Below are 25045 nucleotides of genomic sequence, written 5' to 3'. Positions count from 1 at the left end.
GAGTATTTCCAGCATTTTCTCTTTTCATTGCAGAAATCAGGAAGTTGTTTTGAGTTGCTCTATTCTTCCAGAGGCTTTGCTGCAATGATATCTTGTCAAAGGACTCAACATTGGAATGCTGCTCAGCACTCGGAATGGCATGCAATTGCAGCACTTATGTGATAGGTATACAAATTCACCAGAAAACTCACCAGGAGTTGTCTATTCCAGCATAAGCAAATTTTTAATGACACAAGAAGTCTTAATTACTGAAAAACCAACCACTCTGGTACTGAAAATTAACTTTTACAAGTGTGGGGTCTCATTCCTTCACATTAAAAAAAACTTTAAAATTCACCTTTGTCTCCTATCTCTTCCTCTCTCAATTCCATCTTTTCTTTCCCTCTCTATTTCACTTTCTGTGAATGATTTGATACAGAATTAAATACTGACTGACACATACTAATCAGAGTCTGCAGTCATAATTAGCAATTCTTCAATCTGAATGGTTAGGAGATATATAGCTAGCTGTTTGCCATGTTCACATGGTTTCTAGATGCTCTATAGAGGGCATTGCACTGAAATAGTTTTCAATTACAGTGGGTTCCAGTGCACAGAAAATCTGTGGGTAAAAGAAAGTATAATAGGTCAATGCTGTTTGATCTCCACTGAAACCAAATTCCAGCCCAATAACAGGCAGCTTTGTGCTACCCTAATTAGTACAATTATTACTGTTGCTATTACTTAAAAACATCAAAAATTGTCAAATCTGACAGAAAATCTACAATGAAAAACTAGAAGTCTTGTCTGTAATATTAATAGTCCCAAAATTGTTGTGTATTTATAATATGAATCAGGTAAAGAAAAATAAAGAAACATATATATTTTGAATGCTGTAAAAATAAAAAAGTGTTATTGTACAGGAATGAGACAAGTGCCACAGAAAAGGTATATTAAATTGATAGCAGGAATTAGGGATTATGGGTAAAGAAAATCTCAATGACTGGTGCTTTTTACTGAAAGATGTCAAGAGGATCAAATGGAGGTTTTCAAGATTCTGAGAAGTCAAGAAAATACCGAGAGTCTTTCCCAATAATTGTGGATCAGTAATGGAGAGAATTGAAAAAGGATCATGACTAGAAGGCTAAAAGGGGAAGTCAAAAATATTCTTCCAGCAGATGTCAGTGGAACATGGAATGCTCTACCAAAGGTGGCTATTGAGGCAGAAAATGACAGCATAATTTAAAAGAAATTGAATACACATATGAAAAGGAAGAGTATAAAGGATTATTGGGGAAGGGATTCCAGCAGACCATTACAAATGAAGAGCTAGTACCAGCATAGGTCTGAGACACTAAGTGTCCTTTTGTGCTGCAGCTTCTGTTATTTGGATTCAGTTTATTATTAGTGGCAAGGTCAATAATAATCCAATTCAATCAAACAAAACCAAAAAAAATCAAGCAGCATAGTATCATCTGATAAAAAAAATCATATTATTTTTGGCTAACTTTAGTCTGTAATCTTTCCATTCACAGGTAACAATATTGACAGATTGAATATTGAATTTTCCATTTCAATGGCAAAGTGAGTGTTATACAATCACGATTGGGGATCGAGGCCTTAAATCCAAATTCATCATGTCAGTTAAACCTACCCTTAATAAACAATAAAAATTAGGATGCATTTTCAAGTTCAATAGGATACATGGGATGATTAGATTGCTGACAAGTGACATCACAAATGTGTTCTAGAGGGAGGCGATGGTGTAGTGGTACTGTCATTGGACTAGTAATCCAGAGCCCCAGGGTAACGTTCTGGGGATCTGGGTTCGAATCCCACAATGGCAGATAGTGGAATTGAATCGAATAAAAATCTGGAATTAAAAGTCTAATGATGACCATGAAACCATTGTCGATTATCGTAAAAACCCATCTGGTTCACTAGTGTCCTTTAGGGAAGGAAAGCTGCTGTCCTTATCTGGTCTGGCCTACATGTGACCCCAGACCCACCGCAATGTGTTTGACTCTTCAAATGTTCTCTGAAATGGCCTAGCAAGCCACTCAGTTGTATCAAACCACTACAAAGCCTATAAGAAATGGGACTGGACAGACCATTCTGCATCAACTTAGACACCGGAAATGATAAGGGCAAACTCAGCCCGGTCTTCCCTGTAAAGCCCACCTCCTTGGGAGTCCATCGACTCCAGCCTCCATGAAGTCTCATGGCATCAGGTCCAACATGGACATGCTGCTCATTACCATGTACCGCAGCAGCCCCCTCAGCTGATCAGTTGGTACTCCTCCATGTTGAACACCACTTGAAGGAAGTACGAAGGGTGGCAAGGGCGCAGAAAGTACACTGGGTGGGGTGGGGGGCCTCACTGACCATTACCAAGAATGGCACGCTAGCACCACTGCTGACCAAGCTGACCAAGTCCTAAAGGACTGAGCTGCTAAACTGGGTCTGCAGCAGTTAGTGAGGGAACCAACAAGGTAAAAGCATACTTGACCTCATCCTCATCAATCCGCCTGTCCATAACAGCATTGGTAGGAGTAGCTACCGCACAGTCCTTGTGGAGATGAAGTCCCATCTTCACTTTGAGTACACCCTCCATTCAGTTGTGTGGCTCTACCACTGTGCTAAGTGGGAAAGATTTCGAACAGATCTAACAACTCAAGTCTAGGCATCCATGTGATGCTGTGGACCATCAGCAGCAGCAGAATTGTGTCCAACAACCACCTGATGGCCTGACATATCCACCAGTCTACCATTACCACTAAGAAAGGGGATCAACCCTGGCTCAATGAAGAGCAGAGGAGGGCATGTCAGGAACAGCACCAAGCCTACCTAAAAATGAGGTGTCAACATGGTGAAGCTACAACTCTGGACTACTTGAGTGCCAAACAGTGTCAGCAGCATGCAATTGACAGAGCTAAGCAATCCCAAGATCAACGGATTAGATCTAACCTCTGCAGTCATGCCACATCCAGTCATGAATGGTGGTGGACAATTAAATAACTCACTGGAGGAGGTGGCTCCACAAATATCCCCATCCTCAATAATGGGGGAAGCTCAGCACATCAGTGCAAAAGATAAAGTTAAAGCATTGGCAAGAATCTTCAGCCAGAAGTACCAAGTGGATGATCCATCTCAGCCTCCTCTGGAGGTCCCCAGCATCACAGATCTTCAGCCAACTCGATTCATTCCATGCAATATCAAGAAACAGCTGCACTGGATACTGCAAAGACAATGGGTCCTGACAATATTCCAGCAATAGTACGTAAGACCTGTGCTCCAGAACTTGCTGCGCCCCTAGCTGAGTTGTTTCAGTACGGCTACAACACTGGCATCTACTCGGCAATATGGAAAATATGGAAATATGGAAAATTGCCCAGGTATGTCCTGTGCACAAAAAGCAAAACAAATTGAAATTGACCAATTACCTAGATCTAAGTTAGATCAGTCTACTCTCGATCATCAGTAAAGTGATGGAAGGTGTCATCAACAGTGCTATCAAGCAGCACTTGTTTAGAAATAACCTGCTCACTGATGTACTTTTTGGGTTCTGCCAGGATCACTTGGCTCCTGACCTCATTACAGCCTTGCTTCAAATATGGACAAAAGAGCTGAGCTCCAGCAGTGAGGTGAGAGTGACTGCCCTTGACATCAAAGTAACATTTGGCTGAGTGTAGCATCAAGAAGCCTTGGCAAAATTGTAGTCAATGGGATTCAGGGGAAAAACTCTCCATTGGCCAGAGTCATATCTAGCACAAAGGAAGATGGTTGTGGTTGTTGGAGGTCAGTCATCTCAGTTCCAGGACATCACTGCAGGAGTTCCTCAGGGTAGTGTATTAGGCCCAGCCATCTTCAGCTGCTTCATCAATGACCTTCCTTCCATCATAAGGTCAGAAGTGAGGATGTTCGTGAATGATTGCACAATGTTCAGCACTTTTTGTGACTTCTCAGGTACTGAAGCAGTCCATGTACAAATGCAGCAAGACCAATATTCAGGCCTAGGCTGACAAGTGGCAAGTAACAATCATGTCACGCAAGTGCTAGGCAATGACCCATTTCTAACAAGAGAGGATTTAACCATTGCTTCTTTACATTCAATCATTACCATCACTGAATCCTCCATTGTCAACTCCTGAGGGTTATCATTGACCAGAATCTGAACTGGACAAGCCATATAAATACTGTGGTTACAAGAGGAGGTCAGAGGCTAGAAAACCTGCAGTGAGTAACTCACTTCCTGACTCCCTCTGTCCACCTTCTACAAGGCACGAGTCAGGAGTGTGATGGAATACTCTCCACTTACCTGAATGAACGCAGCTCCAACAACAGTCAAGAAGCTTGACACCATCTAGGACAAAGCAGCCCACTTAATTGGCACCCCTTCTACGAACAAACATTCACTCCCTCCACCAACAATGCACAGTGGCAGCAATGTGTACCATCTACACGATGCACTGCAGAAACTCACCAAGCCTCCTTAGACTGCACCTTCCAAACCCACAACCACTACAATCTAGAAGGACAAGGGCAGCAGATACATGGGAACACCGCTACCTGGAAGTTCCCCTCAAAGCCGCTCACCATCCTGACTTGGAAATTTATTGCTATTCCTTCACTGTCACTGGGTCAAAACTTACACCACATGGTCTGCAGCGGTTCAGGAAGTCAGCTCACTGCCACCTTCTTAAGGGCAAATGGGGATGGGCAATAATTGCTTGCCTGGCCTGCGATGCCTACATCCCATGAATGAGTAAAAAAATAGTCAAGACTAAAAAAGAAAAATAATTATATCCCCCCCCCGAGTTTTCACATTACCATATAAATTGACTACATTCTTAACAAGCGCGATAAAGAGCTATTCAAATTTTGTGATCATATTTGGAACATAAGAACAAAGCTAATTTCAGCTAATACGCTTGTTCCTTTTAGATTTCTTGAACCCCAATCTAGTTGCAAGTTAACACTTACACTGCTTACTTCAGTGAGCTATTTTGATGATCTATTCCACAAGTTAATCATATTTCAAGTCTGCCCTGTATAGTTTCAATTTGCTAAGCTGCATCCCTTGCTATTTTAATCATTTAGGATAGTGAACCATTTGCACAAGTCAATTTTGAATATCCTGTTTGTTTTCATTACTTTTCCTCTCAAAAATTGATTCCATTCAATTTAGAGGCAACCAATTTTTGTGTTTTTCTGCAGTCTGGGTATTTATGTAATGAATTTTCAACACAATTGTAAAGGAAAAAAACTAGTCCATGTACTGATGTAATCTCAAAATATGAAATCCATTCACAAAACTACATTTTGTTATTGCATTCTGAATTTTCTCCCTCTGCAGATTACATAAAGCCACATTGCTGTATGTGAAAATAAACCACTTGGTGGTTGGTTAAGACCAAAATGAAAAACTAAATTTCATCCAGATTATGTCAAAGTTTTCAAAGCCTAAAACCAAATGAAAATCAATTGGGCAGATTTCTTTTTCTCCTCAAATCTTAACCTGGAAAACATAATACTCCATAAACTGTGGCAAAAGTACCCAAACGCCTGTATTTTTCCCCTCCTGTCAAGACGACAAAAATACAAAAAACAAAACTTTACTTCCCTCTGCATTTAAGACCACAGGCTCAAATCTTGCAAGCACCAAAAATTGCCATATCGTCAGAAAATTTTGCACATTGTTTATTGCTCAACATCATGTATGATAAAGGTTTCACTTCAGGAGCACCTATTTGGAAAACCTGCAGTGTAGTGTCAGGTTCACAGCAACATGAAATGAAAACGCATCTGCCAGGCAGCCTAAATGCAGTCTTGTTTCACCTTTCAGCATGAGATATTTCCAAACCCAAGGATATGGTTAGAGAGTCTGCAGGCTCAATATGGGTCAACAAATGGTTATTTTACTCCCCACAATTAAAAACTAGTCAGCCAAAGCTTCATTTTAAAAAAAAAATCCATTCTCAGGATTTGAGCGTCTTCACTGTCGCTGGGTCAAAATCTTGGAACCACCTCCCTAAAAGCACTGTGGGTGTACTTAGAGCACACAGACAGCAAGCGGTTCAAGAAGGCAGTTCACCATCACCTTTCCAAGGGAAATTAGGGATGGGTAATAAATACTGGCCTAGCCAGTGATGCTCACATCCCGTGAAAGAACAAATGAAAAATAAAATTGTCTTATAATTAGCTGAAATAAAAAACTTGAATTATGATGAAAAGATACATACTGTCAAAACTTTTGGTATTGCACTCAGTACAAATGCAAGAGATAAAAAAACTTACAATCACAATGTAGAAAGGTTGAACCAACCTGCCACCAATTGAGATCTTCTCGATTCACAACTTGAAGGATGTCCCCTCTGGAAAATTTCAATCCTGCCTCTTTGCAGGGGATTAAGCTGTCATTGGCTGGATTGTAATCAAAATGGCATTTCACAAACACCTGCAACAGATTGGAGCATCTTAGAAAACAATCGTGCCAAAAAGATTAGCATTACTGACAGTTGGTAAGTCACCAGGTCTGGATAGAATACATTGTAGGTTGCTCAAAGAAGTAACCAGAGAAAGAACGGAGGTATTGATTGCAATCTTTCAATCTCATTGGATACAGAAGTAGCGCCAGAAGATTAGAGGAGTTGCAAACATTATATCACTATTCAAAGAAAATGGGAGAGGGATAAACATTTCTTCTACTCTGACCAAGAAATATTTATCAGAGACACATGCTGAACATTGAACTTCCAGGCAGCGCACAACCTGTTCTATACAAGAACTCCAGGGCACAACTTGTGTACTGGGCAACCAAATGCACAGGAAGTATCATCAGTTGGAGCAGCTCGAGCTCAGAATTTTATAGCTTGAGCAGCAGCTGGCAACACTGCAGTGCACTCACAAGGTTGAGAGCTACATGGATAACGTGTTACTGGATGTGGTCACCCCACAGCTGAAGGGTATGACGGCAGAATGGGAATGGGTCCCATGGGACCTCCAGACAATCAAGGAGGACCAAGGGGATAGTGTAAGAATCCCCCAAGTACATCTTGCTCTCCAGTCAGTATTCAGTTCTGAATATTGGTGAGAATGATGGTTCTTCTGGGGAGTGGAGCCAGAGCCAAGTTTACAGGTAATTCAGCTGTACAGTTGGGGTGGGGGGTATGGTGCAGGAGGAATATTGGGAAAGTAATAGTGCAAGCAGATTCTACAGTTCCGGCACGTGTTTCTGCAGCTGCGGACATGACATGTTGCATCCCTGGTGCTAGGATCAAGAATGTCACTGAGCAGCTGCAAAGCACTTTTTAAAATTTAATTTATGGGATGTGGGCTTTGCTGGCTGGGCCAGCATCTAATGCCCATCTGTAATTGCTGTAGAGAAGATGGTGGTGAGCTGCCTTCCTGAACTGCTGCAGTACCTGTGATATAGGTACACCCACCTTGCAGTTAGGGAGGGAGTTCCAGCATTTTGATCCAGCAACAGTGAAGGAACAGCTATATGTTTTCAGGTCAGGATGGTGAGTAGCCTGGAAGAGAACTTCCAGCTGGTGGTGTTCCCATGTATCTGTTGCCCTTGTCCTTCTAGATGGCAGTGGTCATGGGTTTGGAAGGGGCTACCTAAGGAGCCTTGGTGAATTTCTGCAATGCATCTTGTACATGGTACATAGTGCTGCCACTGTTTGTCAATGGTGGGGGGAGTGAATGTTTGTGGAAGGTGTGCCAATCAAGCAGGCTGCTTTGTCCTGGATGGTGTCAAGCTTCTTGAGTGTTGTTGGAGCTGTACTCATTGAGGCAAGTGGGGAGTATTCCATCACACTCCTGACTTGTGCCTTCTAGATGGTGGAATGACTGGGGAGTTATTTGTCGAAGGATCCCTAGCCTCTGACCTGCTCTTGTAGCCACAGTATTTATATGGCTAGTCCAGTTCAGTTTTTGGTTAATGGTAGCCCCCCAGGATGTTGAGAATGGGGGATTCAACAATGGTAATGCCTTTAAATGTCATGGGGCGATGGCTAGCTTCTTTCTTGTTCGAAATGGTCATTGCCTGGCACTTGTGTTGTACAAATTTTACTTGCCACTTATCAGTCCAAGCCTGGATATTGTACAGGTATTGCTGCATTTGGACATGGATAGCTGCAGTATCTGAGGGGTCACGAATGGTGCTGAGCATTCTGCGTCATCAGCGAACATGCCCACTTCTGACCTTAAGATGGAAGGAACACTGATGAAGCAGCTGAAGATGGTTGGGCCTAGGACACTACCCCGAGGAACTCCTGCAGTGATTCCTGGAACTGAGGTGATTGAACTCCAACAACCACAGCCACCTTCCTTTGTGCTAGGCATGACTCCAACCAGCAGAGAATTTTCCCCCTGATTCCTATCGACTCCAGTTTTACTAGGTCTCCTTGATGCCATACACTGTCAAATACTGCCTTGGTGTCAAGGGCAGTCACTCTCATCTCATCTCTGGAGTTCAGCTCTTTTGTCCATGTTTGAACCAACGAGGTCAGGGGCTGAGTGCTCCTGGCAGAACCCAGACTGAGTGTCAGTGAGCAGGTTATTGCTAAGAAAGTGCCACTTGATAGCACTGTTGATGACACCTACTATCACTTCACTGATGACCGAGAGTAGACTGATAGGGCGGTAATTGGCTGGGTTGGATTTGTCCTACTTTTTGTGTATGGGACATGCCTGGGCAATTTTCCACTTTGCCGAGTAGATGTCAGTGTTGTAGTTATACTGAAACAGCTTGGCTAGGAGCACAGCAAGTTCTGGAGCACAAGTCATTGTACTATTGCCGGAATGTTGTCAGGGCATATAGCCTTTGCAGTACCCAATACCTTCAGCTATTTTTTATATCATGTGGAGTGAATGGAATTGGCTGAAAACTGGCATCTGTGATGCTGGGGACCTCCAGAGGAGGCCAAGGTGGATCATCCACTTGGCACTTCTGGCTGAAGATTGTTGTGAGCGCTTCAGCCTTATCTTTTGCTCTGATGTGCTGGGCTCCTGAGGATGGGGATATTTGTGGAGCCTCCTCTTCCAGTGAGTTGTTTAATTGTCCACAACTGGATGTGGCAGGACTGCAGAGCTTAGATCTAATCCGTTGGTCATGGGATTGCTTAGCTCTGTCTATCACATGTTACTTAACAGTCAAGTAGTCCTGTGTTCTAGTTTCACCAGGTTGACATCTCATTCTTAGGGATGCCTGGTGCTGCTTCTAGCATGCCCTCCTCCACTCTTCATTGAACCAGGGTTGATCCCAGGGCTTGGCGGTAATGTTAGAGTGGGGCCATGAGTTTGCAGATTGTCATTGAATACAATTCTGCTGATGGCCCACAGCGCCTCATGGATGCCCAGTCTTGAGTTATTAGATCTGTTCAAAATCTAATCCATTTAGTGTGGTGGTAGTGCTATGCAACATAATGGAGGCATCTTCTATGTGAAGACAGGGCTTCATCTCCATGAGGATTGTGCAGTAGTCACTCCTACTGATGCTGTCATGGACAGATGCACTGTGGGCAAGGAAATCAAACTGCTAAAAAGTCAATAAAAAGGAATGAAACCAGGTGGACCACACGGCATTGCATAGGCACCATAAAAGACAAAGGCAGCCCCAGCTTGTACATACGTGCACTGTAAACTAAATTTAGATCTTTTTGCATTCCATCTTACTCAAACCCCAACTAGTACCTTATTTTATACTATGCTATCTGTGTTTCTCGATCTGTTTTGCATCTGGTTTTTCCTTTCTAATGCTACATCTGGTTCCCAACCTCTGCCAAATTATGTTTTACCAATCCAATAGCAGTAGCAAACCACCACAAGATATGCAACCCAACTGACCTGTACAAGGTCCCACCTCCCCCAGGACCAGTCCCAATGTCCCAGGAATCTAAAAACCCTCCTGTCTACCCAATCTTTCCAGCCACACATTCATCTGCTCTATCCTCCTATGTCATGCACTAGTGAGTAATCTGGAGATTCACTACATTTTGAGGTCCTACTCGCTAATTTCTTTCCTAGCTCCCTAAGATCTACCTGCAGGGCCTTTCCCTCTTTCTGCCCATGTCATTGGTTTAAATATGGAATAGTGGTAGTGTCGTGATATTGTCACTGGACTGAGCATTCCAGAGACCCAGAGTAATCATCTGGGGACCCGGGTTCAAATCCCACCATGGCAGATGGTGAAATTTGAATTCAATAAAAATCTGGAATTTAAAGTCTAATGATATCCATGAAACTATTGTTGATTCTCTTAAAAAAATATCTGGTTCACTAATGTCCTTTAGGGAAGGAAATCTGTCTACATGTGATTCCAGATCTGCAGTAATGTGGTTGACTCTTAAATGCCCTCTGAAATGGCCTAGCAAGCCACTCAGTTGAATCAAAATGATAAAAAGGAATAAAACTGGACGGGCCACCTGGTATTGACCTAAGCACCAGAAATGACAAAGACAAGCCGAACCCAGTCGATCCTGCAAAGTCCTCCTTACTAGGGGGCTAGTACCAAAATTACTGAGGGCTTGAACCAAAATTCGGAGAGGTGTCTCACAGATGGTCAAGCAACAACCCAACACAGTCATACTCACAGAATCATACCTCACAGATAACTTCCCAGACACCACCATCACCATCCCTGGGTATGTCCTGTCCCACTGGCAGGACGGCCCAACAAAAGTGGCGGCACAGTGGTATACAATCAGAAGTGAGTTGCCCTGGGAGTTCTCAACATCAACTCCGACCCCATGAAGTCTCATAGCATCAGGTCAAATATGTGCAAGGAAATCTCCTGCTGATTACCAAGTACCGCCCATCCTCAGCTGATGAATTAGTGCTCCTTCATGTTGAACACCACTTGGAGGAAGCACTGACGGTAGCAAAGGCACAGAAAGTACTCCGGGTGGGGGACTTCAATGTCTATCACCAAGAGTGGCTTGGTAGCACCACCAACCAAGCTGGCCAAGTCCTAAAGGACAGAGCTGCTAGACTGGGTCTGCAGCAGGGTGGGAGGGAACCAACAAGACGGAAAAACATACTTGACCCCATCCTCAACAGCACCTCATTTCTGCCCCAGGGACACCCCCCCTTTACAAGAATCAACAATGGTTTCACGATCATCATTAGACTTATAATTCCAGATTTTTTTTGAATTCAAATTTCACCATCAGCCATGGTGGGATTCGAACCCGGGTCCCCAGATGATTATTCTGGGTCTCTGGAATACCCAGTCCCGTGACAATATCACAACATTACCACTGGCCCATATTGGTACCAACGACATGGGCAGAAAGAGGGAAAGGCCCTGCAGGTAGATTTTAGGGAGCTTGGAAAAAAACTAGCAAGTAGGGCCTCAAAATGTAGTGAATCTCCAGATTATTCACTAGTGCATGACATAGGAGGATAGAGCAGATGAATGTGTGGCTGGAAAGATTGGGTAGACAGGAGGGTTTTTAGATTCCTGGTACATTAGGACTAGTTCTGGGAGAGGTGGGACTGGGTTGATTGGGTTGCATATCTCATGGTGGTTTGCTACTGCTATTGGGAATGGTAAAAACTTGACAGAGATTGGGAACCAGGATGTAGTACTAGAAAGGAGAAACAAGATGCAAAACAGATTGGGAGACACAGATAGCATAGTATAAATAAGGTATTAGCTGCAATTAGAGTAAGATGGAATGCAATAAGCTCTAAATTAAGTTTACAGCGCACGCATGCAAAGGCACAAAGCAAGGTAAATAAAGTTGGTGAGGTGCAGATAGTCATATGGGAATATGATGCTGTGATAAAGGAGGCTCAAAAAAGGAAAGAACTGAGTACTAAATATTCCTGGATACAAGTTCTTCAGGAAAGATGGGAAGGAAAGAAAGGAGGAGGGATGGCAGTATTAAGGAGAATATTACAGAGAGGGCTGTCCTAAAGGGTCAAAGACAGATCTATTTGGTTCTATCGGGTAAAAAACAACAAAGGAACCATTACACTACTCTATGTATTCTATAGGAAACAAAGCAGTGGTACAAGATATAGAAGAGCCCATTTGCAGGGAAAGTACAATTAGATGCAAAAACCATACAGCATGGTGGTGGGGACTTTAATTCTAATACAAACTGGGATAGTAATAGTATAAATGGGAGAGAGGGGGAGGAATTTTTTTGGAAGTGTTTCCAGAGGAATTTTCTAAAACATTGTGGGCTGGATCTAAGCTGAAAAGTCATATGATACCAATGGCAGCCCAAGGAGCAGCTTTATTGCTTTAAAGTGAGACATCCACCCCTTTCTCAGGAGGAAGTCCTGCCTTTGAGAGCTGTCCACCAATTGGATAGCTGGCAGGTCTTTAGTCCCTGCAGTACCAACTGGGAACAGTGGTCACTGCTGGGACTACAGGCAGTCCCGTCACACCGAGGAGCCTAGGTTAAGTCAAAGGTTGGGGGTCTCAGCAAGGAGGGTTGGAGGCCAGGTTCAAGAGACCTGGGGAGAGATAAAGAAAGGGATGGGAGGGAGGATGACCTTGAGGGGTGGAGAACCTTACCCCCACCAACACCAGCCTACACAGCTAAAACTGCCAAGCTTCACGCATGGCACAGGCCTCATCCCACTGTGAGTAAAATACCAGCATTAACTTGATACTTAAAGGCCTCAATAGGAGGCATGGGCAGGCAGGCCACCTGATACTTCCCCCGCCCCCATAAAATTTCAGACAGGTCAAGGGTAGGCGAGCATATGGAGGAAAGGTCACATACTGTATTTTATGTGCCCCCACCCACTTCAAACCCACCGGCTAGGACGCATAAAATCCAGTCCTGTGTTTTCAGCCGAATGAGGAAGGTGGCCTTGTTGCTTCTGGTTCTGGGGACTGAGGTGACTCAAGTGGATCAAGTGTCAGGAGGAGAATTTCAGGAACTAGTGATCATCATATCATAAGGTTTAGGTTAGCTATGGAAAATGGCAAGGAGAAATCTAAAGCGAAAATACTAAATTGGAGGAGATCCAATTTCAGTTGGGTGAGAACATAATTGTCCCAGATAAACTGGAATCATACCAGCAAAACTGTAACAGCCTTTAAAGAGAAAACGGTTTGGGTACAGTTGAGTTAAATTTCTACTAGTGGGAAAGGCAGGGCAAAAAGCCAGAGCTTCCTAGATGACAAGAGAGAAATAGAGTAAGAAGCATCAGAAAAAGGTTGCAAATGACAGATGTCAGGTTGATAATACAAGTGAGAACCAGATTGAATACAGAAAGTTCAGAGGGACAGTGAGAAAGGAAATAAGAGGGTAAAGAGAGCGTATGAAAATAGACCAGCAACTAACATAAAATGGAATCCAGAAGCCTTCAATAGGCATATAATAGTAAAAGGTGGCAAAGGAAGGATGGAGCTGATTAGGAACCAAAAAACGAATTTATACCAAGGTAGAGGGCATGGTTGAGGTGTTAAATGAGTACTTAGTATCTGATTTTACAAAAGAATATGAGGCAAGATGTGTCAAGTGAAAGAGGAAGTAGTCGAGACATTGGACGGGCTGCAAGTTTATAAAGAGGTGGCATTAGAAAGGCTGGCTGTACTTAAAGTTCAAAAGTCACCAGGACCAGATGGGAATCATCCGAGGATACTGAGGGAAGTTAAGGGAACAAATTGCAGAGGCACTGCCCATTATCTTCTAATCATTACTGGGTACAGGGATAGTGCAAGAGTACTGGAGATACTCTTGTTACACCCTTGTTCAATGAAGATTTTAAGAGCAAATCCAGCAACCACAGGTCAGTCAACTTAACCTCAGTGGTGGGAAAGCTTTAGAAACAATCATCCAGGGTAAAATTAACAATCATTTGGGCAAGTGTGGATGAATCAAGGAATGCCAGTAAGGATTTGTCAAAGGCAAATCATGCTTAACTAACTTGTTTTGAGTATTTTTGACAAGGTAACAGAGGAGGCTGATGAGCATGATGCAGTTGATGTGGCGTACAGACTTTTAAAAGGTGTTTGATAAAGTATTACATAATAAACTTGCCAGGAAAGTTGAAGCCCAGTGAATAAAAGGGTTGGTGGCAACACGGATACAAAGTTGGCTAAGTGACAACAGAGTAGTGGTGAACGTTATTTTTCAGACTGGAAGAAGATATCGAGTGTGATTCCCCAGAGGTCAGTACTAGAAACCCCTTGCTTTTCTTGATCCATATTATTGACCTGGAGCTGGTGTATAGGATACAATTTTAAAATTTTCAGGTAACACAAAACTTGGAAAGTATTGTGAACTGTGAAGAGGATAATGATAAGGCTTCAAGAGGAATGAGTGGAATGGTCGAATGAGCAGGCAGATGAAGTTTATTGAAGAGAAGTATAAAATGATACATTTTGATAGGAAGAATGAGAAGAGGCACTTTAAAATAAAGGGTGCAAATCTAAAGGGGGTGCAGCAAAACAGAGACACCTAGGAATATATGCACTGAAGGTTGAAGAGCAGGTTGAGAAAGTGGTTAGAAAGTCACACAGGATCCTAGGATTTATAAATAGAGGGACAGAATACAAAATTAAGTTATATTGGACTGTTATAAAACATGGTTCAGCTTGAACTGGAACGGTGTTTCTAAGCCTGGGCACCACACTTCACAAGAATCTGAAGGCCTTAGAGAGGGTGCAGCAAAGATTCACAAGAATGTCTCCAGGGATGAGGGAGTTCAGTTTTCTGGTAGATTGGAGAAGTTGAGGTTGTTCTTAAAGAAGGTTGAGAGGAGATTTGATAAAAGGTATTCAAAATTATGAGGGATCTAAACAGAATACAGAGAAACTGTTCCTACTGCCACAAGAATTGAGAACTAGAGGACACTAATGTCAGGTGAATTGCTAAAAAAAAAGCTAACATGAGGAAAAACCTTTTTTATGCAGCTGGTAGCTAGGACCTGGAATGCACTGCCTGAGTGTGTGGTGGAGGCAGATTCAATCTGGACTCTCTAAAGGATATTGGATAAGCAATTCAAGAGAGAAAATTTGCAGGGCTACAGGGAAAAAGCAGTGAGTGGGACCAGCTACGCTGCTGCTACAGACAGCTGGCATGGATACGCCCTTCTGAGCTGTAAGCAATCTATGATCCTACAGCATCCTCCAAATGAACCATCATGTCTGAATTTTATATTATATCTCAATCTAATTGGTGTCTGTGATTCGTCTAATATAACAGAAATGCAATTAAATAGGTTGTTCAATACCATAATACTACAAACTGATGTTAGAAATCGGAATCCCAGGTTTAAATTAATCACAGTCAAGACGTCGATAGAAAGTCATTTCAACATTGCTCAAGTCAGAAGCCCATCATGTGCTGCTCAAGGGTGCCATCTGATGCCACAAAGTACATTCTGAAAATGGTGCATGTTGGGAAATAAAGCAAACATTCATGCTGACAGAGAATGCCAAAAGATTAAACAACACAGCATTGCAGCAGAATAAATGATGCTCGGTTCATTTAAATTCCAGCACACTAATGGGAAAGCATGTCTGCTAACAACCAAAGCCAAGTATGCCTCATAATTTGGAACAAGGAGCAGGATCCATGTCACACCAGTAAGTGAGCTACATATGATTAAGTTACTGAGTCAGGCAGAATCATGACTAAACATCATGTACAACTCACAATCCAATTTGTTTATCATGCAGTCCTTGGGCTACAGCTTCTCCCTTCTTCTTCAGAGAATAATTATACATCTGCACAATCTACCAGCCCCACCTAACAATTTTCTATGCTCTCTTTTCCTTGGTCTTCTTTATTTACTAGTCTCATCTGTTTACCTCAGTTGTCACCAACAGGGAAGATAGTTTCAGAAGTTAGATGGTCAGGTTAGAGACAGCAGTAAAGGCGGTTCTAGGATTGTGCGGCAAGGTTTGTTCAACAAGTTACATGGAGTAAGCCCATGTCCAAACTGGACAGTCTCCAATCATAAGTCTAGATGGGATGTCAATAGGCCATGCAACTCTGGGGGTGAAGAACAAAATCACAAATAAAGCAGAAACTGTTCATGTCAGACAACTTTCACTCACAGTCCCTTTTCATCAAGCATTATCAGCAAAGAGCGGGCTCATTTTTCTTTCCTTAGCTTGAAGAGGATGAGGCCAAGGCCTACCATAACAACTAACTGAGATAATATTATTCAGGCAAGACCAGTGATTGCAAATGTAAATTGTTTCATCTATAAAGTGCATTATTCAATAAAGCATAATGATCATGGGAGCCATAAAACTTTACAATTTTAGGAACTGCACTTAAAATTTACAGTTTTCTGGCTTACAATTCTAGGTCTTATCTATAAATTATCTTGATGGTCCTGGTTCTCATGTTCCATTCAATTTCCAATCCAGCACCAACCCAATTGTACATCCTCACTTAAATCTGTAGGCCAAACCACAAAATAAATCCTAACCTTGGATTGTATAGGAAGTGCCTTTCAGGATCTGACCAGAACCATAAAGCAGAGCAAGACTCACAGGGTGGGGATTGGTGCTCTGCTTAGAGTCAGTTTGGGCTTTCATCTTTAACTTATACTCTGAAAATTAAAATCAATGTAAAGCTGCTTCAGCTTCAAAGCTACACAAATCTTGTGCCATGTCAGGGCATCATGAGATATTCCATGTGCCCCTCTGCCAGCTTACCATCCAAATCACCAGTATTTTCCAACTAATTTCCTGACTGAATCAGAGTTCAAAGCAATTTCAACTTTTCACTTGTTAAATAATCCATTAGATGATTTGAAGACTCACTTTAATTATGGATTTAATGGATTATTCATTATGGATTTTATTATTATGGAAAGAAATTACGTAGCTGCTCAAATAGTCAACATTAAATAGTATCAGGATAATAGAAAGCACAACAGGTTCGAGGATCAAAAATATAACATGATGCTCAACAGAAAAATACTTTTCCTAAGAAGCATATGTTCAATGAAATGTAAGTTCTACTTATCCAAGGCAATCAGTTTAATTGTTATAGAATAAACTATTATGTTAAATACTTACTAATCAGTACCTCTGCAATATCTCTTACCTGCAGGGGCAAAGGAGTTTCTTTGTAGCTGGGCAAGATCTTAAATGTGATGCCACCACTGCAATCCTTTAATATTTCTTGCAGTACTTTTGGGTCAGACCCGACTTCTCTGCCATTTACTTCTTTAATGATATCACCTGCATGGAGAAGACCTTGCCGGTCAATCATACCACCGTGGAGGATCCTTGCAATTACCAGTTCATTATTCTCCACCCTAAAGGTAACACCCTACAAAAAAAAGATAACTGAAGCTTATTTGATGTTGATGCTTCCTCAGCAAAATCAGAAGAAAAGCAACCATTTAGGCAATTGGAGTTATGTGTGAAAATTGGTTGCAAAATTCATCACTGCAAATGAGAAAACAGTAAACATTTCCCTTTCCACTACTGCCTCATGGTAGCCATATCATACTTTTTGGCACTCTCCATATAACAAAGATAAAAATAATTATGTTATAAAATATACTCATAATACAACATAATGGTAGCTGAGACTTTACTTTAGAACAGAGTTGCCTTCACAAATGTGATGCTTAATCTCTACTTAGTTTTTTTAGTCTGCCTGCCAACCATATCAGAAGGGAGGCAACTGGTATAGCACTTTGGGAATTAAAAGCATCTTCTACACATTTAATCACCACAGAACAGATTAAATACCACACAGCATAGCAGGAGGCCATTCAGCCTGTCGTGTCCGCCCCAGCTCTCTACAAGAGTAACTTAACTAATCCCACTTCCCTGCCCCTTTCCCATAGCTCTGAAAATTTCTCTTAATCAATTCTCTTTTGAGGATCATGATTGAATCTGCCTTCATTACACACTCAAACAGTGTACTCAAATCCTAACCACTCAATGCAAAAATAGTTTTCCCTCATGTCACCACTGGCTCTTTTGCTAATCACCTTAAAATTGATATCCTCTGGTTCCTGATCCCTGTCAATAGAAGGAATTTTTACCAATCCAATCTGTCTAGACCCTTCAGATTTTGAACACTTCTATTAAATCTCCTCTCAACCATTTTTTTTCTCTTTAGAAACAACAACCCCCACTTCTACAATCTACCAACATAACTGAAGTCCCTCATCCCTGGAATCATTCTCGTAAATCTTTTCTGCATCCTCTCTAATACTTTCACATCCTTCCTAAGGTTTGATGCCCAGAATTGGACACAATACTCTGGCTAAGGTCAAGCCAAAGGTTTAGAAACGTTCGTCATAATTTCCTTGCTTTTGTTCTCTATGCCTCTATTTATATTTATTTATATCCAGGATCCCATATGCCTTTTTAACCACTTTTTCAATGTGCCTGGTCACTTTCAACAATTTGAGCACATTTACCTGCAGGTCTCTCTGTTCCTGCACTTCATTTAGAATTGTATCTTTTATTTAGCTTGGCCTCTCTTTGTTCTTCTGCCCTAAAGGTATCACCTCACACCTCTCGGCATTAAAGTTCATCTGCCAGGTGTCCACACATTCCACTAAGCTATGTCCTCCTTGCACTATTTTCCTCATAGTTCACAATGCTCCCAAAGTTTTATCCTCTGCGAATCTTGAAATTATTTCTCTTCTACTTTCAATATTCAGAAAGAGAAAAGGGAGGATTCCTTCCCCTTCCACAAAACAATTCATGACTAGTCTCTATATCAATTTTATGAAGCCAACATGTTCCTAGCTATTCTCACCTGAAGTTATCACAGTATGTTCACTTGTGCCAAACAAAATGAAGGGTACACATTGGTCCAAAAAGTTATAAGTTAGAGGAGCACTTCTGTATGAAGTTGTCATCTCTATTATACTTATAGCTGAAGTGACTATATCAATAAACAGTGAAAGCCACATAGAGCAAAGTAAACCGAGCTATGATCCCCTGCCTGTGTTGAATTAGCTGATCTTGGCTGGAACAGTGGTAGGGACACTATATTTGGCTTCTGCATCTGTGTTATAGAGGGCAAAATCAACAATAGTTTCTGATTATGCAACAAGCTCGGCTGGAAACGTGCAGGTGATTGAGTGATCATCACAGACATGCCGAGACAAATAGCAAGATAGCCATGTAGTTTGGTTTCACATGACAAAAAAGCAACTTGGCATGAGGTATCACACGATTACTGGCACCTGCAGAGCTAGAACCCAGCAAGATATTAGGAGAGGAAAAGAGAAAACTGGTAGAAAAAGGAAACAAAAAAAATCTTGCATTCACCTTTAAAGTTTTTTTGTCTTTTATGTCAATATTCTAAGCTCATCCAGCCCTGGTTCAGACTGCAACCTCCAAGCCTATGCCTAAATGCTAACCTAGTTCAGATCCACGAGTACTCAGGAATGGGGAGTCGCCCAGGTAGCAGTTCTAGGATTAGTATGATCTAATGCGGCTTGATGATTGCAGGAACTCTGCAACACTACAAACAGAAGAATCCAATTTATAAATAAGCAAATACCCATGATGAGTCCATCACCAACTCTGAAATAAAAACTAAATGCTTACCAAAGGCTCCATGGCCTTCTTTTGAATTCCAATCATGCGAACAGCATCTCCTGATGCTGTCTGGTTGCTCAAGATTTCATTTAGCAGACTGGGGCTGGAGGGTGGTGTTTCATAACACTTTGATGCAACCAAATCATGGGCTTCCAAAAGTGACTGCAAACATGAAGGAAAAAACATTATTTCCTAAATATTGATGCAGAATCTATTTAACAAAGCGATCCCCAATTTCAGTGGAAATGTTCTACTTCATGGTAATCACACCATAAACCTCAGGTCCTCATTAATTGATATAACACATTCCTAACACCGACCACTCGTATACTGTGTTAATTATATATCTGCCTCTGCTTCCCAATATTCTTAGTAGTTCCCTCCCACATTACAGTTGTTTTGAACCCATGGCGTGCAGCCTGCCTACTACAGCTCCAAATACTGCTTATTAACTAACAAATGGTGCCACTTTATAAAGCAAAACTGTTTTTTCCAGATTTTCCCTCATTTAAATTATTACTGCCTCATTCAGTATAAGTGACAATGACATTTGTTTGAAGACAGACACACTGGGAGACTTTTGATGGTAAAAGATGATCATGATTTAGACAAGGTGGGAATGGAGGGGTAGGGAGGGAAAATGGCAACATGGTTGCAGTTAGGGCAACCCTTTGTTAACCAGCAATTCTCAATTTAATACCGAATGCATGGGGTTGATTTTGTCATTTGGGCGATCAAATGGTAGAACATGCTGGCCTGTTGCCTGTAACTGCAGCAGAGGCAGACACAATATTTAGGCACCAAGGTCCTAGGGTCATGATGATTTGCATGTTGAAATGGGATATACTACCTAAAAGATAGGCCAATTTCAAAACATTGGCAGAGGTGCACCAGGGTTAATGGGGCAGTAAGGATAGAGCCCCAATGAGGTGACCACACCCTTAATGTCTAGTGAAATAACATTGGTAGATTCCAAGGATGTTTTTTTTTTTGTAAAGTGATGATCCGAATTCTCACTATTCTGGGTCACTCTCCCCCAACCACCACCCCCCCCCACCCCCTCCCCCCAACCTTTTTTTCTGCCTGCTGCCAACACCCCCATCTCATAACTTTCATAAAATAAACATGGGATCTTGGGCTCCACGATGGTAATGAGGATGAAATGCAAAATTGACAGTTTGATGGGTTACAAAATTAACCTGATTGAGTAGACACCATTAAGATAAAAAGGTCACAGATGGCTGCAGTGGGCCTTATAACAATGATTTGCATTTATATAAAGTTTGAATGTAGAAAGCATTCACAAATGCTTCACACAGGAGTAAATCATTTGGATTTCCAAATAGCTTTCACCAAGATACTAGACAGTAGATTCAAGACCAAGGTCAGAAAATGTGGAGTCAGGGACAATTAGCAAGGTGAATACCAAGATGGCTAAAAAAAATGAACAGAGAGTCAGGGTTAAAGGTATTTACATAGATTGGCATAAGGTAGGAAATGGTGTTCCACAAGGATCAATCCTGGAACTGCTGCTGTTCACTAATTAGACTCAGGAATCAGAAATACAATTTAAAATTTGGTAGGAGTAATTAGGGCACATACTTCTTGGAAAATAAAGTAGAGAAGCAGTGAGATTTGGGTACTCAATAACAAACTACTAAAACAGCAACATGGGTTAATAAGGCCATTTAAAAAAAAGGCAAACCAACCACTGGGGTTCATTTCTAAACAGACAGAATTGAAAAGCAGAGAACTTTAAGTTGAACTTGCATATAACTTTGATTAGAGTATCCTTGGGGTATGGTGAAGAATTTTGGTCTTATTATATAAAGGATTGTTTCTTCTTATATAGTCCTGTGGGATAGAGGGTGTCTTGCTTCCACTCTGGTTTGATCAATTATAAGCTGGCTGCTAAGTCCAACGTACAATCTGCAGACTCTGCCACATGTGGGACAAGAGGTGCTTGAAGTGTTGTGTAGATGGATTGTTTTTTTGCTTTCCCTCTCTGACACCTTGACTTTGCCTCAGCAAGTTCCTGATGAAGCCTTTCAATGTGTTTGGTGCCTCACAGATGAGCCTTCTCCATTTTGATCAGTCACAAGCCAGGGACCCCCACGAGTTGACAGGGCTGTTTGACCTCTTCAGGGATGCTTTGAGGACATCCCTAAAGCAATACTGCTGTCCTCCTGGGAGTCTCCTGCCACATCCAAGTTCTAGGCAGAGCAGTCACTTCAGGAGTCTGGTGTCAGCCATATGGAAATCTGGACAACCTACAGCAGGTGCCTCAAAGCACTGGAGAAGTACCACCAGCGGTGCCTTCACAAGATCTTCCAAATCTAGTGGCAAGAAAGGCAGCCCAACAGCCGCATCCTCTCCCAAGCAATCCATTGTTACAGTACAAAAGCACTAATCACTCAAAGCCAGCTCCACTGGGCTAGACATATAGTTCATGTTAACTGTGAATCCTTAAGGAGTATCCTCCTTAAATTTGGCTGCCCTCTGAAACTTGTCAGTATCCTCCGCCTACTCCATGATGACATACAAGCCATAATGCTCACCAACGAAACCACCACAAACCCTATCTCAGTGAAGATTATGGTCAAACAAGGCTGTGTCATTACACTGACTCTCCTTCTCCATTTGTCATTGTAATGCTGCACCTCACCTCCTGCTAATGCAGGTGTGGAGATAATCTACAGAACAGATAGGAAACTGTTCAATCTACGCCACCTTCGATCAAGAATCAAAACCACACCAACCTCAGTCACAGAGCTTCAGTATGCAAATGACGTTTGTGTGCGTGCTCACTCAAAATAAGAGCTCTAGGTCATTGTTGACTCCTTCTCCAAAGCATATGAGAAAGTGGGTCTTTCACGAAACACTTTGAAGACTAAAGTACTCTTCCAATCAGCTCCCACATTACTACACCTCTCCCCACTGATTAAGATCAATGGCGAGATCCTGCAAAATGTGGACCATCTTGGGAGCCTCCTCTCAATGAAGGCGGACATAGACGATGCAATTCCTCAGCACCTCCAACGAGCCAGCTCAGCCTTCGGCCAATTAAGAAATAGAGTATTTGAGGACCAAGATCTCAAACCCTAAAAGGTGGTCATGGTTTACCAGGCAGCAGTGAGCCCCGTGCTCCTATAAGAAGAATACATTGATGGGGCAGGTCAAAAGGATGGGAGGAGACTCATGTTAAGTAGAAACACTGAATTGGATCTGTTGGGCCAAGTGGCCTATCTTTGTGCTGTAAATTACTATGTAATATTATGACTGTAATCAGACAAAAATGGGTGTCAAGCCAAAGGAGAAAGTATTATGAAGGGTGACCAAAACCTTGGTCAAAGAGATGGGTTTTAAGGAAGGTCATAAATGGAAGAGGAGGAGGAGGTAGAGAGGTGATCTAGATGGCACAAAGAGCCGATGGGAAAGCAAGAGGGAAGCACCAAAAGTCAGAATCAGTGGAACAGTATGGAAATAGGTGGATTAAGAGGCTGGAATTATAAATTACATTTTTGGTGTTCCCATATACAGAAGCCATATTGAAGTAATCAAATGGCAAAGAAGCATGTACAACCTAAAACTGTACTCTCCCTTCTAAAATGAAAACAGAAAACCAAAGAACTAATCAGCAGATCTGGCAGGATCTGTGGAGAGCGAAACAGAGTTAACATTTCAAATCATCAGACCCTCCATTCTAACCCCCCTCTGCAAGCAGCAACTACACTCTTGGCTTCTCCACTCAAATCATAAGACAAGGCTAAACAGGTTTAAAGCAGAATTTTAAAAACACACCCACCACCTGGGCCCCAGTCCTATTGTAATTTAAATGTTAACACACAGAAAATTTCTGAAGTTAAGAAGCATTTTGTGAGTTGTTATTTAGCTCTTGCCAGAAACACTGAAACACAACCAAGAACAATTAAAATGCAGCAGACCCAATGAAAGGTTAAGATATCAAACTGCAAAGGGAAACAAGTCTTTACATGTATAAAGGAACATATGTTATTTTATTAAACTGTGTTCAATACCAAGCACGGCTTTATCAATCCTCACTTTACAGACAGAACCAATAAATCAATGTATGTTGAAAGGTAAAGACAACTAAGGGGTAGATTGTACAAAGTCATGTTCCCAACTTAAAATATTGCCTGCCAGGTGTTCACATCAGGAATCCATGTATGTGTGCCATGACTTTTCATCCAGTAACTTCCATGCTTGTAAAATTGTGGGGTGATTCCTCTCTAAAGTCCAAACATAGACCAGTGTGCTCTCAAGTCATGTGTATAATGAGAATATTTGCTACCTGCCTGATGCCTTTGAAAATGATAAAGAAATACATGAGAACAAGGCTGAAAGTGTCAGTTTTAGAAGCATAAAAAAATGTTAAGATCAAGACAATTTTGCAGCCCATGCTCCAGCTCAAATAGAAGCTCGTTTGGTGTATGGCAGGTGGTGGGAGAGGGGGTGGGGTTGGGGGGCAATTCCTTTGTGCTTCATCTACCATGAATTAACAGTGAGATCTTAAGACAAATCAGAAAACCAACAGCCTCAAATTTACCAATAATGTGTTATATTTGGATCATATTCAAAATTCTCAATTAGATCATAATTAGATCTCAATCAGACAAAATACATTTTTAAAAATTAATTTTGAGAGAAGTCGGCGAACATGAGGAAGTTTTTTTTAACCTAAAACTCAAACCAGTTTAATATTTCCAACTCCAGAGTATAATGGATGATACACACCAGCCGTTACCATATTTCTAATACCAACTGTTTTTAATGTTTACTGTCTAATAGAAATGAAATGGAAAACAGATCATATCCCACTGCAAAAGCATTAATTAAAAACAGGGAAGTCAGACCTGACCCCAGTTCAAATTAAACCATCTCTATTAGCTGCTTAACTCAATTTTCATCAGAAAACCCCAAAAGAATTATAGCCATTAGAAAATTACTATAAATGGACAGTACTCGCTCAACATCGCTGTAATTTATTTGGCAGAATTTCAAAAATGCACACCATCCACACTACAACAGCAATTCAAATACAGATTAAAGCTGCAATTTGTTTTGGCCATATGTCGACAACAAGACACTTGGCACAGCTACAGCAACAGGGACACTAGGACCATCTCCAAAATTCAAAACTGTATGCGCCAGATAAAATATACAATCTTGGCAATGGACTCACTCTCACATCGTCATTGTAAGAATGAAATCTAACAGAAATCACTAACTCTACTCAGAGTACCTTAAAATATTAAATGTTAGATGAGAACAAAAACTAGGTTACAGCTTTAAATAAAACAGGTTTATTAAGCTTTCCTGGCACAGTAGCAGTCACAGTAGAGGATTATAAAAATTACGCTGCTAAAATCTTTTACACAGATGTCTCATCGATAGAGGTTTTACATTGGAAGAAGTGATAATAAACAAAACAGGTTCATGAAAATTTAGTGGAAATCCCTTGTTTAAGCAGCTTTGGTAAATAAAAAGTTAAATGCTTAATATCAAAATAAAAACTTCCTAAATTTCAAACACCAG

At 41.5% G+C, this 25045-nt stretch overlaps 1 protein-coding gene across 9 annotated transcripts in view; it reads right to left on the bottom strand.

Moving 5' to 3' along the window:
- Positions 1 to 25045, bottom strand: part of LOC121276203 (MAGUK p55 subfamily member 6-like) — a 141236-nt gene that overhangs the window by 14833 nt on the left and 101358 nt on the right. For all 9 annotated transcript variants that reach the window (XM_041184358.1, XM_041184350.1, XM_041184349.1 and 6 more), the window contains 3 exons: positions 19499 to 19651; positions 17019 to 17246; positions 6305 to 6436 (listed from right to left, as the gene is read on the bottom strand). In XM_041184358.1, coding sequence (XP_041040292.1) covers positions 6305 to 6436; positions 17019 to 17246; positions 19499 to 19651 — 513 coding nt within the window. The remainder of the gene's footprint in view (positions 1 to 6304; positions 6437 to 17018; positions 17247 to 19498; positions 19652 to 25045) is intronic.

The sequence above is a fragment of the Carcharodon carcharias genome, chromosome 3 (assembly GCF_017639515.1).
Source record: "Carcharodon carcharias isolate sCarCar2 chromosome 3, sCarCar2.pri, whole genome shotgun sequence".
Lineage (NCBI taxonomy): Eukaryota > Metazoa > Chordata > Chondrichthyes > Lamniformes > Lamnidae > Carcharodon > Carcharodon carcharias.
This window is presented reverse-complemented; position numbering and strand designations above follow the sequence as displayed.